Source organism: Pygoscelis adeliae, unplaced genomic scaffold (assembly GCF_000699105.1).
Source record: "Pygoscelis adeliae isolate BGI_AS28 unplaced genomic scaffold, ASM69910v1 Scaffold43, whole genome shotgun sequence".
Lineage (NCBI taxonomy): Eukaryota > Metazoa > Chordata > Aves > Sphenisciformes > Spheniscidae > Pygoscelis > Pygoscelis adeliae.
Window position 1 is genome coordinate 1,558,796 of NW_008824538.1, and position 18,275 is coordinate 1,577,070.

At 39.9% G+C, this 18,275-nt stretch overlaps 2 protein-coding genes across 2 annotated transcripts in view; one reads left to right on the forward strand and one right to left on the reverse strand.

Annotated features, from left to right (window-relative positions):
• Positions 1–11: 11 nt before the first annotated feature.
• FANCM (Fanconi anemia, complementation group M) overlaps positions 12–18,275 on the forward strand; it is a gene marked incomplete at its 5' end in the record, with an annotated part of 77,288 nt that continues 59,024 nt past the window's right edge. Inside the window, 4 exons of the mRNA XM_009321637.1 lie at positions 12–213; positions 949–1,121; positions 2,880–2,957; positions 3,653–3,811. Coding sequence (XP_009319912.1) covers positions 12–213; positions 949–1,121; positions 2,880–2,957; positions 3,653–3,811 — 612 coding nt within the window. The remainder of the gene's footprint in view (positions 214–948; positions 1,122–2,879; positions 2,958–3,652; positions 3,812–18,275) is intronic.
• On the reverse strand, positions 9,447–18,266 carry LOC103914900 (heme-binding protein 2-like). Its single transcript, XM_009321628.1, has 5 exons — positions 18,257–18,266; positions 13,093–13,184; positions 11,643–11,784; positions 10,053–10,236; positions 9,447–9,618 (listed from the first exon to the last, which is right to left on the reverse strand). Exons 2-5 carry the CDS (start codon positions 13,180–13,182, stop codon positions 9,447–9,449), a joined length of 588 nt encoding a protein of 195 aa, XP_009319903.1. The 5' UTR covers positions 13,183–13,184; positions 18,257–18,266.

The following is an 18,275-nucleotide window of genomic DNA, read 5'->3' on the forward strand; positions in this document are numbered from 1 at the left end:
CCCGCGCCCCCTTCCTGGGTAACACGCTGGTCTGTCTGCCCCCCGGGCTGGGTAAGACCTTCGTGGCCGCCGTCGTCATGTACAACTTCTACCGCTGGTTCCCCTCCGGCAAGGTGCTCTTCCTCGCCCCTACCAAGCCGTTGGTGGCTCAGCAGATGGAGGCCTGCGCCCGCGTTATGGGGATCCCGGCCCGGCACATGGCCGAGATGACAGGTAGGGCGGCGGCAGGGACGGGGCCGGCTCTGCCCCAGGGCGCATCGTGCTCGGGGGTCTCCTCGGAGGAGCCGCAAACATCGAGGCTGCGTCTTTTTTTAGGACAAGAAGATTTTCAAGGGGTTAATTTTAGGTTTTGCAATAGTTAAAACCCAGGTCACCAATATAAGGGTGATGAAGCACTGGAACGTGTTTTCTGGAGCTCTGGGGTGCAGCCCTGTGGTTCACAGAGCCTTGGGGTTTCTGCACAGAGGTGTAAATGTCTGCACAGAAAATGTGACCTGTATGAAACTTAAGCCAGAGAATAATGGCTCTTTTTCTTTTTTTTTTTAAAAAGTTTTTACCAACCCCATGAACTGCAGTTTATTGCTTACTGAAGTAATAGCCTTAATGACTGAATCCATAACCTGGTTTTAAGCGCAAACCTTTGTCAGAGATGGTGTGGATTAGGTATAGGGCTGCGGGAGGCTAGGGGGCATCTTGATCTTTCTAGCCTTGTTTTCCGCGGTTCTGGATTTACTGGTTTGATGAAAAAAGTCTTCCTAGTCATTGCATTCATTTTTTTTCCCTGAAAATGGGAATAGCATCAAGGTGCGTGCTATTTTAAAAGGCACTTGTTTCCCAAAGCCAACATGTGTCTGCCAGCTGCGCAGCCTTCTGCTGTCACTCTCAGGTCATGGGTCGTGGTCTGTTCTCAGCAGAACAGTTAGCTAATGTTATTTCTTTAATTTTCAGGGGGAACCCAAGCCCTCAGTCGGAGGGAACTGTGGACTACCAAGAGAGTCTTTTTCCTTACACCTCAAATAATGGTGAACGATCTTTCTCGTGGGACATGTCCTGCTGTAGAGATTAAATGTTTGGTTATTGACGAAGCCCACAAAGCCCTTGGAAATCACGCCTACTGTCAGGTAATGCTGGAGTCACCCCACTCTTGTCTCACGATTACCAAAAACCCCCGAAATTACTTACAGGATCTCCATAAAGTGTCACTGTCATCATTGCTGTAGGGAGATTGTCCTTTAGGTCCTTAGCTTTGTTTGAAAGAGGTCCTCTACGTCGCCAGTGCCTTGTTTTTAAGTAAAACCTGCATTAAAACTTGGTAAGGTGAGATGGGACTTTTTTTAATGTCTGAATAAGATTTTAATTTTTGCTTCAGAATAGTTTTTTGACTGGGGCAATTTAAAAAAGTAAGTCACTATGCTGTTTCTTTCAGGTGTGTTTGTATTTGCAGGTGTACTCTGGTGTGTTTGTGCTGTGTTGGAATATTTCTTAAATGGGGGGAGGTATTTTTTTTGGAAAAAAATGTGGGCTTTTTTTGTAAAGTTCTATATCATAGTAAAATGAGTTCAAGATTTCTTTTTAAAATTGGATTTTGTCTTGATTAGCAAAGAGTTTGTTGTGTTATCTTGGCTTAATCTCCTCATAGCAGTATGTGACCTAAAAGACAGTTCCAGTTTTATATACTGGAGAAATTGACTGAATGTATATGGAGTTGTGGCTAGTTGCTTACTAGGCGTCTTTAGAGGAAGGTAGGTGTTTTTTAGTGCTTGTCTAACTTGGCATGCTGGAAAAGAGATGGTAGCTTGCCAAGTTAAAACAATGCATGTTGGTTTGCCAGTGTTGCCGTTTTCTTCTTCTATCATTTTTCAGAACTATAGCAACTTCATTTTCAAAGAATTTAAGCTTATAGGTTATTTTATTTCAAAATACTGTATAAAAATCTTTTCTTAAAATATTTTACTGTTATGCAAATCGCTCTGTAACGTAGAGCCAAGACTTGTATTCATTAGCTTTTGAGTCGTCTTAGCTATAGCTGAGAAAAATCTCTTCCCTCACCCCTTGTCAGTCCCCATGGCCGTGAAGTTGTCAGGCTTCGTTCTCTGTTTTAGCTATACCTTTGCATGATTTTCAGTAGAACTGTCAGCACAAATTGAATTCCTCTTTATTCTCCATTCACTTATTCTCTGTAGCTTTTATGTTATGTTATATTATTTGTAATTTTTGTTGTTTTTTCCCCTCCGTGTGCGGCGCAAGGTGGCTGGTCAGAAGGCATGGTGTTCACTGACAGCACTGGCAGAGTTCGGCTCTGTGGGAAAATGAAGTAGGGAGGCAATTTGGTTGTTGCTTGGATGTTCAGCAACTATTGTACTTGTCTCAGTTTTGGTCTTAGGGAGGGCTGTAGAATGGGAACCTGGGAGGTGTAAAGAATATTCAGCCATTTTCCCGATTGCTAATGCAACATTTTTAAGTGAGACTCAACTGAATGCTGGTTGGCATGGTGGTTGTCATCTAATTTCTCTTCAGATTTCACGGGACTAATCATCCATGATTTACTTTTTTTAGAGTGGTTCTTCAAACTTACTTTTTGGCAGCTTGCTTGAGTAGTGTGCTGTTAATCTTTTTGTTAAACCAAGTGAAAAATAATTTCCTAATTTACCAACGTGGTTCTGCTGAATGGGACTGGGATAATATACGTAATCAAGATTAAGTGTTCTTGGATAAAATGGTTATAACTGAAGACTTCCTGGTTCCCATTTGGACTTAGATATACTCTTTTTAGAATATTTTGTTAAGCTTTTTCTACTTAGTGGATATTTTCATCAATATAGTTTGTACAAGCAAATAATCTCCTTTAAGGATATTAATGGAAGCTTTCCTGTTCTTAGGTTGTAAGGGAACTAAGCAAATATACAAATCAATTTCGGATCTTAGCCCTAAGTGCCACACCAGGCAGTGATACAAAGGTGAGTCAAATCTTCTTGCATGGATTATTGGAATAATAACGTTTCAGTAGAAGCTATGTTTAATACCGTTTGATACAGTTTGAACACCGTGCAGAATACTGAAGTCTATTTAGATTTCCACATAAAAACTGAATCTCTTTACAGTCCATTAGTTGTTGAGGGTTTGTCTTTTTCATGGTATAGACTTCGTATTATTTATTTCCTGACCTTTCTAAAAGGAAGTAATACCTTTTGGTTTTTGAGAATACAAGCCTACTTGAACCAAAAAGAACATACTCTCAATGCAAAATGGCTTTCGTATTCTGTTCAGTGTAGTGTATTGGGTAAATGTAAGTAAGGCTTAGGCTTTCAGTCTATGGCAGATGGACAGCTAAATTCAGTTTAAGCTCCTAGCTCCAGGTTACTTCTCATCAAGTATTTCATGGTACATCCAAAGCCAAAGGGAGAGTTCTGTCACTCCAGCCCTCGTGCAATTGCATGCTTTTTGCGTTCATGAACTTGCCATGTTGACTCTTGGTATACTACTTGAGATCTTTAAGTGGAGAGTCTTTCATTTTTAGGTAGTAGGTACATTTACCTTACAATTGTGTTCAAGGCCTGTTAAAATATGGAACTAGTTACTTCCATGTGATACTGACTTGCATTGTTGGAGTGTTAACAAGCAAATATGGTCTTTTTTGTGGCTTCTCAAACAGGCTGTGCAGCAAGTTATTTCCAACTTACTCATTGCTCAGATAGAGCTATGTGCTGAAGATTCTCCAGAAATTCAGCCTTATTCTCATGAGCGACAAGTGGAAAAAATTGTTGTTTCACTTGGTGAAGAATTGGTAGAAATTCAGAATGCTTACATCCGGGTGAGTTGTTGCATTTCTTTACTGTTAAATGGACGGTGTCACTAAATGAATAATCTCCCTTCCTATTTTAGCAGCTCTATCTATACTAGCAATAACTTATAAAGGTAATGCTTTCCTATGCAATTAACTTTGCCTTTGAGTACAAGGCAAAGAAAAAAACATGGTTTCAACTACAGCAGCTGCTGTTTCACTTTGCACCAATGATACCTGTTACCTTGCAATAACTTTAAAAGCTCTGGTGGAAAACTTACAATTGAATTAGTTTTCTCATCCTCTTTCAGGAGTCCTTGCAAAATTGACGTGAGACCTAAACTGAAGGCTTCTGAATTTAGTAGAATTAAGGTGTTGAGAATGGTGATGCTTGTGCTGTCGAGCTTATTTCCAGACTTATGAAAACTGTATATTGACGGAAATGTTTTCTCTGATTAAGAATGTTCTTTAGAGCTTTAAATCATTTGTAAGTGTACTTAGTTCTCCTTGGGTTTTTTTGTTTGGGTTTTTTTTGTGTTTTTTTTATTTTTTGTTTTTCTTTTAATTTTTCTCTTGAGCTTTTTTCTTTTCTTTTTTACCAGTAAGTAATGTCCAAATATAGGACAGATTAGCAGGGACCAGAACTGTTAGCCAGTCAATGATGGCTTAATGGTCTGTGTCTTCTCAGTAAGGTACTAGTAGACAAATGGTATTACATAAGATACCGCTTTGAAAAGTTCAAAATCTATGTTCTTGTTTTGGTAAGAGATGTTAAAAAAAAAAATTAGGGTTAAGTTAGTATCAGACTGTTGTCCTTAGAGTATGTTTTTGGCTAAAGTTTAATGATTTTGGTGTAGTATATGTGAAGACCATTGGAAGGCAAACTTGTTCATTCATTTTCTAGATTGAATTAGATCAGCTGTTTTCAAACCAGTAACCTGAGAGTGTATTTAAATGAGGAAGTTCCACTGATAAGCTTGCAAGAATTTTAAAAATAGTTTTGCATCACTACAGGTGTCTCTGAATGCTCGTATTGAGTGCAGGGATTTAATCTAAGGTGTTTTACTTGAGATTTAAGCTGAAATAAGCACGTAGGTTTGGCTAATCTGATGTAATTGAGGAGTATAAACAAATCTTGACAAAATTGTCATTGTGGCTTCACTGGTTTCTATTTCCTTTCTTTGATCTGGTATTTGCATTTGTGTTGCTACTGCTTTACTTAGAAAACAGGACTTGTACCGACCGTAACAACACAGAGGGCGTGAAAGGATGGTGCCCTAGGCTTCTTCAGCATTCATGGGCAAGCCAAGCCTTAGTCTTGGAGACCTCAGCACTTTCAAAAGTGGCTCCTGTACCTCAGTTTCTGCAGAGGTATTTCTGTAGTTGTGCAGTTTTCTGCAAAACAGCGATGGACCTCGGCCATGCCCTGAAATTAAATTACACTGTTTACCATGCTCCTGTGTTTCGGTTTCTGAGGAGTTTGAGATCAGGATAGATTTGTGAGTGCAGCCACAGAAGCAACAAACACATGTTGCGTTATCCTTGTCACCTGCCAAAAGAATCAGTTGTGAAGTATGTTCTGAATGGTGTCAGGATTTAGGAGAGTATTGGAGTTTACATACGTCACTCTTTGTTAAGAACTGCTTCTCTACAGTTTGATTCTGAAACCAGTCCTACCCCAGTCTGTGCTGCAGTAAGAATTGTGGGAGACTGTGCTGGACGCTTGACAAAAATGGGGTTGCAGATGGCTTCTGCAGTGAGGAGGAGTGAGTTTGCTAGCAGACCCACTGGCTGCAGCATGGAGACGCGTAGTTCTAAATGTATGTGTTTATTTCAAAGAATGTATGTTTTTTGAAAGTTATTTAAGGTTTTTGGGTCTTAGAGCAATCATTTCAAATTTGGGGCTGAAATGACTTTTGTAAAATCACAATAGTAACTTGTGATTTCTGCTGTTTCCATTCAAAGGAAGGATAGCAAAAAGACTTGTAGGTCTGTTACAGAAATGAAAGCCAGGTGTACTCTGCACAATAAAATCATTATCTTTAATTTTGACAAACAGTAACAGTAAACAAGACGACATTTCAGTGAAAATGAAGGACAGTGTAAAACAGCACAACACAACAATGCTGGAAAAAATTATGTGTATATTTGTATACCTACAATAAGCAAGACCCTGAGTATCACAATAGCTGGAATAAACTTTTTAGGCACTAATGCTTGTTCAAAAAATACACAGTATGCAGGACAACATTTATCTGTTAAGGCTACATCATTTAATCGTTCAAAAATATGGGTGAATTCTGTTTTATTATCTCCTTTGAATAGTGGAAATCTAATAACTTCAAATTAAAAATGAAAATCCATTCATTAATGGCTTACAAAGTAGAGCCACAGATAGATAATAAAATAACCATTCCTATAACAGGAGTTAGGTAATCACACTTGACGTGATGTTTTCAAACCTTCTAAAATGATATATTTCAGTAATAGTAACATTTCCTTGGCATTCACTAGTGTAACTATAAAGTAAACTTTATTGTGTGTCAGTGAAAAAACGCAATTCTTTGTGCCTATGCTTGTGAGAGCCATTTACAGAAGTTGGTACAGTGTTCCATAGCCATAAAGTGTATCTTCAAACTTGAGATTAATTGGTTCTTTCTCAGCAGCAGAAGCCGTCTAACGTAAGTCAAAATAAATACTATCTTGGAATTCAGTTTTACATAAAACAACACTGAACACTTCGCTGCAGTTAGGATATCAGCACATTCAGATAAATACCTTATTTTTATGTTTCAGTAACAAGAATGTTTCTATAACATACCCACAAGTAGCTGAGTCACAGAAGTATTTAGGTGAAGGCTGCCTATGGAAAGAGACATAAGATATAGCAAATGCTTTTTGCAATAGCCGTTTAAAATGTAAAGTATGTACAAACCGGTACTTTATGGTGAGAGGGTTTAACTGCTTCCAATAGCTATTTGACGTTTGTTGTGCCAAAGCATTAAAATAATTTCTATAACTGGCAAGAGCAATCAAATTGCAGAAACTTCATTAATTTGCCATAAAATCTTGTTAAAGGTGAAAATTGTTTTTATTTGCTCTTATAAAATTCTTGGGGGGGGTAAGGGCAAAACTAAACCTGTTATTTAATGCCTCCCTGGGCCCTCTACTCAACTCAGTTTTTAAAAACTTTTTATTGTTTTCCATTAATTTGTTAGCTTTCACTTTAATACTGGCTGGCATTTCCAACAATCTGAGGAAATGTTAAAATTAAATAAAAAGCTAAATAAATAAAATCAAACAGGAAACAATTCAACATATTGAAAAAGAAGTCTGAATTTTTTTTCCCTGGCTGTGATCCTGTATCTTGAACAAACTGAGAGGAATAAAATTCATGACAGGTATCTTCATCGTCTTGTTCTGTTAAGTAATAAATACTTTGACGTGCATTTAAATTGGCACATCAGACAAAGCAGTTCCTAGTTGTGGCCACAACTGGCACAAGCATTTGTGCTGTCACCTGGCAAACCAGATTTGATAGCCTTCTGGCTGGAATAAGACAGACCCCAAACGCACAGTACTCTTTGAGATTCTGCCCTGCCCTCCCCGCCCCCCCATCAGTTTAACATCCAGCCAATCTGTGGCAATATTAATGTCTGTGCTGGACTAGTGCAGGATATCTGAACAGCTAGGGATATCAGACGTTCAGCAGCAGAAAGTGAGGATTGCTTTTTTGGGTTTTTTTTTCTCCCCACAAAGACTATCCATTTGTTTGCGTTAAAACTAAGGTTTTTCTCTCTCTTCACTCTCCCCCCCCTTCTCCTTGCTGTCTCCCCCAGTAATCTCTCTGGGCAGCAACCACCAGAGAGTACCTCAGTCACGCTTAAGCACAGTCAGCTAGGGCCAGCCGGCACTCTCTGATCCTGCTGCTCAGCGAGAGGTTTTAGGGTAAGCGTAAAGTCAGTTTTGTGCAGCAGAGAGCCCTGTGGAACCGGGGGGCTTAAAGTTCTTGAGACCTGTATGCATATTCAGTCAGAGGTACTACATAAATTCATTTTGTTTGCCAATTAACACTACTGTAAGCTAGCAGACACTGGCTCTGGCTGCCGTTTTGTGTGTTGTAACTGAAGAACACAAAAACTCTATCTAAAGCCTAAATCCTATAATCAATAAATAACACTAGTGATATACTTTGTGAAATTTTGTGTAAGAAGACATTTACTTCTGTTAAGTATTAAGATTAAACTCTACCATCATATCTGTAAGGGGAGACATTTAAGAAGTGATTTTTGAGCGCAAAACTGTTTGCCACCCTGATTCTAAAGTGCAGTAGGTGCTCTTTTACTGTAGTACATAGCAAAGCATGAGTGCTGCTTGCAGACTTTCTGATGCATGTAGAACTATGTGAGCTTGTTGTTCAGTCACAGCATGCTAGACTAGCAGTTGTTTACTTGAAGAATTATCATATGGATGAAGTGTAAAAGAAAGAAGCTGCAACACAGAAGATTAGATACTAGGAAGAAAAATTCTCACAGTGAGGGAGGTCAAATACTGAAACAGGGCCCAGGGGGGTTACGGGCTCCTCATCCCTGGAGATGCTCAAAACCCAACTGTGTGAGGCCCTGAGCAGCCTGCTCTGCCAGCAATGCTGGCCCTTCTTTCAGCAGAGGGATGGACCAGGTGACTGCCAGAGGTCACTTCTAGCTTAATTTTTTTCTGTGATTCTGTGAAATATTTGAGTCATTTCTAACATTAATAGCGTGGTACTGCCAGAATAGTGTAAAAAGTACTGAACAAATTACTTCAGCTGCAGTGTTTTAACATTCAGCAAAGTTATAAAATGAAAGCGTTCAGAAAACTGAAGAGTTAAGAGTAACCACTTTCTATTTGGGAATGCCACATATAGTCGTGGGATTGCTATGAGTGTGTGATTAAGGTAACCTGTAACTTCTGCTGTCAAGACTTTAATGAGCGTTAGGACTGTCCTGCCTTCTTGGTCTCTTCTCAAGGTTAAAAGTACTTCGGTTGAATGCTTTTTGAGGTAAGCATTAAGAATCTCTGCTCCACAGATGATGACATTAAAAGCAGTCAGCATTGGCCTAGTCTTAATCCTTGGTTTAATCCCAGTGGTCTAAATCTGGTAGTTCTCTTCAGAAATGAAGACCTGAACATTATTTTTCTGAAGCATAGCCTGCATGTGTGAGGTGATTTTAATGTGTGTCCCACTGAAAGCCACAACAAGGTCTTTGTGTAGCTGGTGCAGCTCTAGGTGCCCAGGGCAGGGGCTCCACGATCTCCCCTAGGACCGTCCCAAGACACAAGCAGTCTAGAGATGCTAGTAAGTGGATGAGGAGAGAGGTCTCTCTCGCCCTTATCTTGTGTTTTTAAAAAAAAAAAAAAAAAAAAAAAAGATAAGGTGAACTAACTTTTTAAGTGTTAAAAATCTCCATAAAATTGTGTAAAAACTGTGGAAGTTGACATAGGAAACTGTTTCAGGTGTTACCTCTGATTATTGAGTTGGAGTGATTGCCTTGCTAAACTGGCTAAAAGCCCCATTTCTAAAATCTTTGAGGGTTTGACATCTAGTCTCACGTGATTCACCTGTAAGATTCTGCCAGTAAATCAGAACTCATTCTCATGACTGACAAGCATCAGAAATTGGAGGCTATGGTCTTTGAAGGAACCATATCTCATTGTGTCGATTGGCAGCAGCTGGATTTGTATATCCTGCAATGATGAATGTATCCTGCAAACATAACTCGGGACTCTCCAGAATTTCCGCCAACAGGTTTATTTCTCTCATTATAGAGTCTTCATTGGTGATTCCTCTGAAGCTCCTGTAACAATCAACTTCATATCAAGTTCTTTTTACAAACCACAGTTTTTTCCAGAGCCTAGAAAAACCTCCTTCTAAATTATTTATTCATGTTTTGCAAATGATACTACCTGGCTGTGATTGATCTCAAACACATAACAGTTTTTTTCTTAACATTTTCAGTGATATGTCAGATGCTTTGTTCCCAGCTACACAGAATAGTCTGTGTTTTGAGGTGCTGTTGTATCTCGCATTTATAGATATATCATTTTCCCAAGTAAGTTGGTAACCATTGTTTCCTGAATATCATAAAGCAGGCAGCTTTTAACAGTTACTAAAAATCAAGTTTTACTGTTTGTTAGCTTTTAGAACTTGATTTAAAAGATGTAACATGCCCAAATTGAAAACTGCATCTTTTTACGGTTTTAACTAGAACAAAATTAAAATGTTTCTTACCTACTATAAACAATAGTAGAAGGCCATTCTTCAATGATTATGTCAGAGTCAAAAGGATGAGGTGGCTCGTCCTGCAGCATTTCAGGCAAGTAGTACGCTACTGTCACTGACTGTGTCATCTCCGATTGAGATTCATTTGTATGGACTATGGTCACAATGGGTATTGTTATCCCCAAGTACAGTCCTGAGGAGACAGACGTAACTTTTTAGAAAATACAAAAGAAGGTCTGCATACTGTGCTTGACTTCTGAACTCATACTGAATAACATAAAGTGAGTACCACAGAGCAGAGTTCCGTTACTAAAAGGAGCTCAGTAGGATGTTTAAGAAAACGGGGTTGTATATTCCAAGTTGGAAGTAGCATTTTACTATGCCTTTATGCCTTGTAGTTTGTGTGTGTGTATATATATATGTAAAACCTACATGTGCAAATATGTGTGCCTGTGTGTCTAAAATGTAGTATTTGGTGAGCTCTCCTATCTTCATGTAGGGCAAGGAGTTTGACTTAACTCCTTTTGCCCTCTTAGGAGGGTTGTGTTTATCTTGTAAACTGCCCTTGTGTCATGTTTTAAATATTTGGGAACAAAGAATAAGGGGGCTGCATTGCGAATTAATTTAGGATTTGCTGTTATCAAAAATGTTGCTGTATTTTTGCAATGCTATAGGAAAAGGTTGACTGTTTTGACTGTGCAGGTAGCAGTGATGACTAGGAACTTTGCTTCTGTACACAGTTTGAGAACAAAACTGCACTGTTCTGGAGCCAAAATTACTTTTAAACCATGTTAAAGCGTTAAAAGAATGGGGAGAGTGGGGAAAATACCTGACTAAGGGAACACTTTCATGCTCAATGTTTTTAGTTTCTTGGAAAGAAAATTAAGGGTTGACTTGAGTACAACTCATCTACTATTACAGAACAAAACACTTGGCACTGCAAAACTTTTTAATCAACTGGAGAATGAAAAAAATGAGAACTGATGGCTGGAAGTTGAAACCAGATTAAATTGGATTGGAAACTAGGTGCACATTTTTCATGCAGGCACAAGCTATCAAGGACATGGTGGGCCGTTATTTTAAAGTACTTGAGTTAAAACTGTATTATCTTTCTGGAAAATACACTTCAACCACACAAATTTTTGGTGTCCGTTCAGACACGCACAATGTAAGTATCATAAACTAAAATGAAGGAGGCAAAACGTTACGGTCTCTTTTGGCATTACACTCTGAATAGGTTCTTAGAATATGCAATTTCAGTACTGCTGTGAAAACTAAACCACTAAAATTCTGTAGCAAAAGCCTAGTTTATAGCTGACAGCCTACAAAAATAGCCAGTGTCAATTCCCAGGCAGTTGTAACGGTCACAGTGTCCCTGGAAAGAGGGATGGCTTCCCGCAGATGTTCTCTTCTAGCACGCGTGCAGAAGGAGCAGTACTTTGGTTTAGACTCTGCCGGAAAGGCTGTATTGCAGGAAAATGTCCCTATAGACAGGGTGGTGTATTTGGGAAAAGCTAATAAAAGTACCTGACCAATTAGGAGGAGCTAGTGCGTAAATACAGTGTTTTAACTTTAATGTAGAATTGCGGTGCCAATTACCTGAGGAATTCTGCTCACAAATGTACCTCATAAGCTTCATGAATCCAAGGCATATGCTCTGTTCATACTGTTTTTCCTTCATTTTTATACAAGCCCATTTGGCTTTTCCATACTGACGTTTTTCGTAAAGCAGATCTCCAAGCTGCAAACACAGTAAGATAATAATTTTGTACTTTAAGTTAATCATCTAAAAAACCCAAGCAAATGAATAAAAGTCAAACAATATTTCAGTGCTTTACTTACAGCACCAAGAAATCAACTTCTGTAGGTGTATGACCAGGAGAACGGCAAGCATGAGAAATGATTTTAAGTTTCAGTGTCAGCCATGCCTTAAGTTCATTCTGTTTAATACTTAGTTCACATGCACTTCATTTCAAGGTCCAAGCTGGTATATAATAAGTAGACATCCAAAACCAATGCAGTGTATGCATCTTACTTGCGTACAAGAATAATTGCATCTTTATTTCAACTGTCAGTGAAATGACCTTGAAAGGAACATGTGAATTTCAATCCTTCCTCATATAAAACAAGAAGGGATATGCTGCTGATCTTGGACCAAAATTTATTTCAGCAGACTTCTAGGTAGTTCACCTTTAAAATAAGGAACTGTCATCTTTTGGACTTGCAGTATTAAACATTTAGTTGCAATTAACACTGAATAACCTTATTTTTTATCTGCAGTCATTACAGTAGTACTGAGAAATGGCTTTCAAGCATTCATTTACAACATAAATAGTCAGGAGTCCCAAACTGTTTAGATGAAATACACTCAGTCAAATTGTGACATTTTAAAGTATAAATTATATAGATCTATTTAAAAGAAATGTGACAAGAATTCTTCATACATGGTTAGTAAAGATTTTCTTGATTTGTCATGTATTTAAGGTAGACTACTTGTTTGCACGTGTCCTGAGCTGTAAACAATTTGCTGGACATCAATTTCAATATTTCATTAGAGGATAAGATGGTTTTGATAAGATGGATTTGCAAATTGCTGCTTTGTTTGATAATGACCCATGATACAAAAGTACGTTTGGTTTTAAATTCAGCTATTAATCTCTTTCAAGTGTTCTTTGCTAAGGTTTTGTTAACATGTTTGTGTAAAGAAGCAAATGCATTGATTTAAATGAAGAAAATAGGCATTTTTATTTCAAATGTCAAAATGTGAGGCGTTTTTGTTAAATTCATTATAAAATGTCACAAAGACTGTAATTGTTGGGCATCTTCTGACATTCCTGCCAGTTTCTACCTTACAAAAAAGAAAACTTCACATATGTAAAAGTGGCGAGATGTTAGAAATGAAATGTAGTTATCCAGTTACAATGCTTTGCACTTACGATGGTAAAAATCCTAAATGGTTAAAATAACTTTGTAAAGAAACGTATTTTTGGAAGCTAGGTATGAATACTGAAAACATGGTTAAAACCCCAACTGGGAAGGGAAACGGTACCTTTTCTTTGCGCTGGATCAGAGTAAATGGGATGGTCTGTCTCTCCTGGGGGTTGTTATTTCTAGTCAGCTGCTGAATTGGCTCTGCCATGTCTGCAACAAAATACCACATTTCCAATTAGAAATAGGTCTGGGGACCTTGTTTTTGTAACAAGTTTAGTTTGCTCTTCAATATTAATAGGAGAGGTTAATTGACTTCTGTCTCTGTCTCACTCCTCATAGCTTGCAATTATACAAGCATCTATGGAAAGCTTTTGGTGGTGCCCAGTTTTCTGGCTCTGTGCAGATGTTGCCAATTCTAGCAACTCTTTCATGTTGGATTAATGTGTATCCACATGAAGAAGGAAATTGAGTTGGCTGCTCTTGTTCGCAGGTTCAAGGAAACAGTACTGTGGAAACTCTGTCATTTCCAAAAGATGTTTTATGTCTAATATTTTACTTCAGCGTTTGATATTACGCACATTTCGGTGCTACTCGTTAGTCAGGACATATGTCAGGTGTGAGGCCTGTGTCGTCACTCAGAAGCCACAGTGCCCGAGCCGCTGGTGCAGTGCGGGCAGGCTGGGATGTTAGCTGAGTGTCCTGGCTAGCTCGGCGGTTACTGCTACCCAGCTACCACACCGCTTTTCTCTGTGGTTCGCTGCTAGTTGCAATCTCTGGGAGTGTTATAACTGAAGCTGATGGAGAGCGCCTTCCAGCTGTGATGCTGTGGTGATCCAGCTTCTGCATAGGTGAAGTGGAGTTCTGGGTCTTAAGTGAATGCACAATTTATTTTTTTTTTTTAATACAAGCCCTTCTAGTAAGACCTCACAGGAGGGGAAGATTTCAAAATAAAAGGCAAACAAATGTTTTCATTAAGACGTGGAAGAGAACAGCAACTCTTGTTTGTAGCTTCAGAAGGAGACTTCACAGAACAGAACACGCACTGGGCTGTATCAAGACTGCAGCCAGTCAGTCAAGGGAGGTGACCGTTCTGTTCGGTGTTCGTGAAGCTGCATTTCGCATGCTGTGCCTGGTTTGGGGCTTCATGGTACAGCAATGGCCCTGATGAACTCGGGATACTTCGGTGGAGGGCCGCCCAGCTGGTTAGGGCAGGATGAAGCGCAGAAGGGGCTGGGAGATCTCGATGTGTTCAGGCTGGAGGGGAGAAAGTGAAGGCGGGGTGTGGAGGTGGGATCGAAGTGCAGTTTCCGCTATGTAGCGGAGGGATGTGGAGAAGACTGAGACTCTTTAGAGGTGCACAGTGATAGGGTGAGAGGCAGCAGGCAGAAATTGCCACATAGATAATTCTGATTAGGTATTGGGGGGGAAAAAAAAAACAAAATCACAGTGTGAGTGATCAACTGCTCGGACAGGGGCCCAGAGCTGTTATGGAGCCTCTGTCCTTGGAAAAATTCAAAAGTCAGCTGGATGAGGCCCTGAGCAACCTGAAACCTGAAAGTTAGCAACCTAACTTTGAAACTAGCCCTGCTTTTAACAAGGGGTTAGATTACAGTTCTCCGGGGGCTCCTTACATCCTAAATTATTACATAGTTGTGTACTAATTAATTCTACATATTATACCTATTTAGTGTAAATAGATGTTTATACTTTCTTTAAAATAAAAGTGCTGAAGCTATAGATGAGGGAGGAGAAAAGTATCCTGTTAAGTTAAAGAAATATGAGGAAACTTAAAATTCCTCAATGTATACTTCACTGAAGAACTGTACCTTAAGAAGATGTGATTGTTTAACAAAGAAATGGGAACATAGATTTGTGTCAATTTAACACAATTTCTTTTTGTTGCGCAATAGTTCCATAGGTATGTGCTGTCTGATCAGATACCAAGTACATTGGATGAAAGGTTTTATTTCAGTTTGGAAGGGGCAGAAGACTGTTGACTTAGAATGAATATTAACATTCTAGCAAAATTGAAACAAAACTTTTATAAAGGTGGGAGTAGAGCAAAGCAAGCTTCATTGTGTGTGTTCTGTTTGTCAGGTTCCATTATACCTGGCAGAAAGAAATACAGTGGTTCAATGTTCTCAAATAGTTGTAGTTACCATGAAGCACTAGTAAAGATTAAATGGAACATACCAACTTTATTTGACTAATAGGGGCACCGTGTGTTTTGCATGCTTCTTATGTTTGCCGCTGTCTGTTGTCTTGCCCTTTGGAGAAAGAAGGGCTCAGAGTACAGTCTAACATGTGTCATCCCCTCTGGTCTGAGCTCTCACATTTTGGTGGTGGATCGTTATGTGAAGGAGAGTGTTAATGCTTGACCATTATTGAAGAACTCTAAGCACCTGTGTGCTCGCTTACCAATACTGAGATGGAACTGAAATGTGCTCTGGCTTTCTGAATGATTCTTACATTTTGTAAGACATTAAATGGCGAACCTATCCTCTGTTTCTAGATGTAGTGACACTAGCCATCATCCAGTCTGTATTAATTGTTACATTTCCCAGCCAAGCTCAAATGGATAGAAGGAGCAAATATATTATACTTGCATATATAATACTAGCATATTCTAGTACTTCTGTTGTCCTACAGTTTTGTCATTTAAATGTGGTTGGATTAGGTGTATTTGCAACTATGGTTGCCTTGACATCAATTCTAGCTGCAGTTCATAAATAAATTCTGCTTAGAAGTTGATCCGTAACAGACAGGCTTGGAAACTCTGGATATAAGGTTAGTCTTAGGAATGGAAAGCCTCTCTTCTAAAAGCGTTAGTCCCTTGCTTTTCAAAGTTGAAAGTAATATAGGCATTTGTGTACTTTCATAGAGGATTAGAAACTTAATTTTTACGTATAGTGTTTGAAAGTTTGGATGTGAATTTCTGCCATACTACCTCATGGCATATATCAGACATGCATGAAAAGGACTAAAGTTTCAACTGAAATAGGAGCCCTTCTCTTGGGTGTTTTAAGTGCCTCAGTATCATAAGTGGAAAAGGCAGGATGATGGGGGAAGAGAGTATCATCCATGTTTCAGAGAAGAGAAGAATTTGAGGAGAATTAACTTGGCCTAAGTCACTCAGTAAATCTGTAGCTGAGCGAGGAATCAAGCCTACATCTTCTGGCATCCAGTGCAGGGGTTTTAGCTTTAAGACTATTTGGAATGGTAAAGAACCTTTTAATAAAGGGAAGAAAGGTACACTTTAGTTAATTTTAAACATTTTTTTAAAAAGTCATTGGGAAACATTTAGAATATAAGTAATAACTGACGTGTAAAATTGATCTCTTTGGAGGCTGAGAGAAAAACAGAAGTAGATTAGGCTTCAGCACTGAGTTTTCCACACAGTACTCAAGAATTAGGAAACACTTTAGGACTCTAGAAATGTTAACTCTATTTTTCAATTCCTTTATTGATAACTGTGGGGTTTTTTTCTTCCACATTAATGCACAGGGTAGGGATTACAACTAATTAAAGTCCTTTCAGGGGTTTTATTCTTCAGCTCATGAATCCATGCCTGTCAGGCATGACAGTATAACATTAGGATTATAAATATCTTAACCTGGACAATACTTAGGTTATACTGCCCAAAAGCAAGTGAGTTGCTTGATATGTCTTCTGTCAGTCCAAACTTGAATACTGGTGTGACAAAATAAGGCAAGAGGAGTTGTAGCAGCGTAGCTAGGTAAAGGCTTGGTTTAATTAAATTTCAAAATTGTGATTACAGTTGCTACTGTAGGTAGTTATTGTGAGAGAGCCAAATCTTTACAAAGGGATTTATACAGAAGCCGTCAGAGTTGATGCACTGGTCACAGACACACACCCGTGGCTGCTGGAGTGCCTATTGGAACCGTGGGATGGCACTGCCGGCGCAGGGCATCCAAAGACCCCTCCCAAGCAGGCCGTGAGAACAAGGCAAGCCAGAGAACCCTGTTCAGACTGACCTTACCCTTCTTTTAGTACCTGACAGCGTGCTAATTTTCATTGTCAAAACCTTAGAAAGATAAGGTGAGACTTCTAGGCATGACTTGAAAATGAGGTTGTACCCTCTTTGCTGTGTTGGAATACAGAAAAAGTTTTTAAATAAGTCACTTAATTTTGGTAGTGTCTAGTGGTCTCTTGTTCAAGGTTTTGCTGCTTTTCCATTCTCTTAGAAGGTGATTTATCTGAACAGTAGAGATGCTAAAGATCCCTTCCTACTTCTCTACGCAGGACAGTGCAGATGCGTTAAAGCTGCTGAATGAGCTAAGCCTGCAGTTACTCTCTGCTGCTTGTTATGAGTTATCTGACTTGTTACAGTCTTTCAGATTCTTTGGTCTTTCTTAAAATTGAAAATAAACAATTTCTTCACAAGATAAAGCCTGGGAGGCTTACTGTCAAAAAGCAAAGTTGATCCTTTTACTTGTTTACTCTGTGCCATCTTTCAATTCAACCATCTTTCTTTAAGGAGCTAACCTCTCGGATAGATGCAGTGAGGAGAGATTCTTAAGACAAATGCTTTTGCAGGTAGTCAAATTTAATTTTTAGTTAAGATTGAAAACTCGCATCAGTCCTTTTTAGTATAAATAGGTCAATCCACTACTACTACAGCCTCTTCTCTAAGTTAGAAAAATCTTTTGAATCGCCCTGTGGGAAGCTTTAGCTCAGATTTTCTGCGCCTCAGGAGCATATGGAGCTACGGTGGGCATTTATCGCAATACCCTTTGCTCTATCACCACACATGTCCTTCAGACAGCAGAAACGCCAGCCCCTGGCCCCTTCTCCAGAGGCAGCCTTGCTGCTGGCGTGCCCGGAGAGCGGCTGGGGAGGTGAAGGGGGGCAGGTGGGGCCCCTGTTCCTCCTGGCCCTGCACCGCGCCCCTCTCTAGGGAGACAGCTGGGCCCCTGCCCCGAGGACGGGCTCCCTCTGGGGAAGGGAGAGGCTTGCAGGTGTCAGAGCCTTGCCGTGGCACCGCAGGGCCCCGCCAGCGCCGCTCCGGTCCCCCCGTGAAGCGCGGGCAGGGGCTCCCGCTGGGGGACTCGTCACCAGCACCGGTAAAGCGCAGGGAGCTGCCGCGAGGGACAGCCTGCAACTGAAGGGCAGAAACAACCGGGAAGGTTACGGTACCGGCCGGTAAGCTCAGAAATACCGCCTCCCTAATCCCCCTAAAGCCCAGCGAGCTGCTGTGGGCGTAAGCGGCTTAGCCCGACCTGAGCGCTGCCCGCTTGCAGCCCGCCCCGGCCGGCTCTTACCCCGGGGCACGTCCACCTG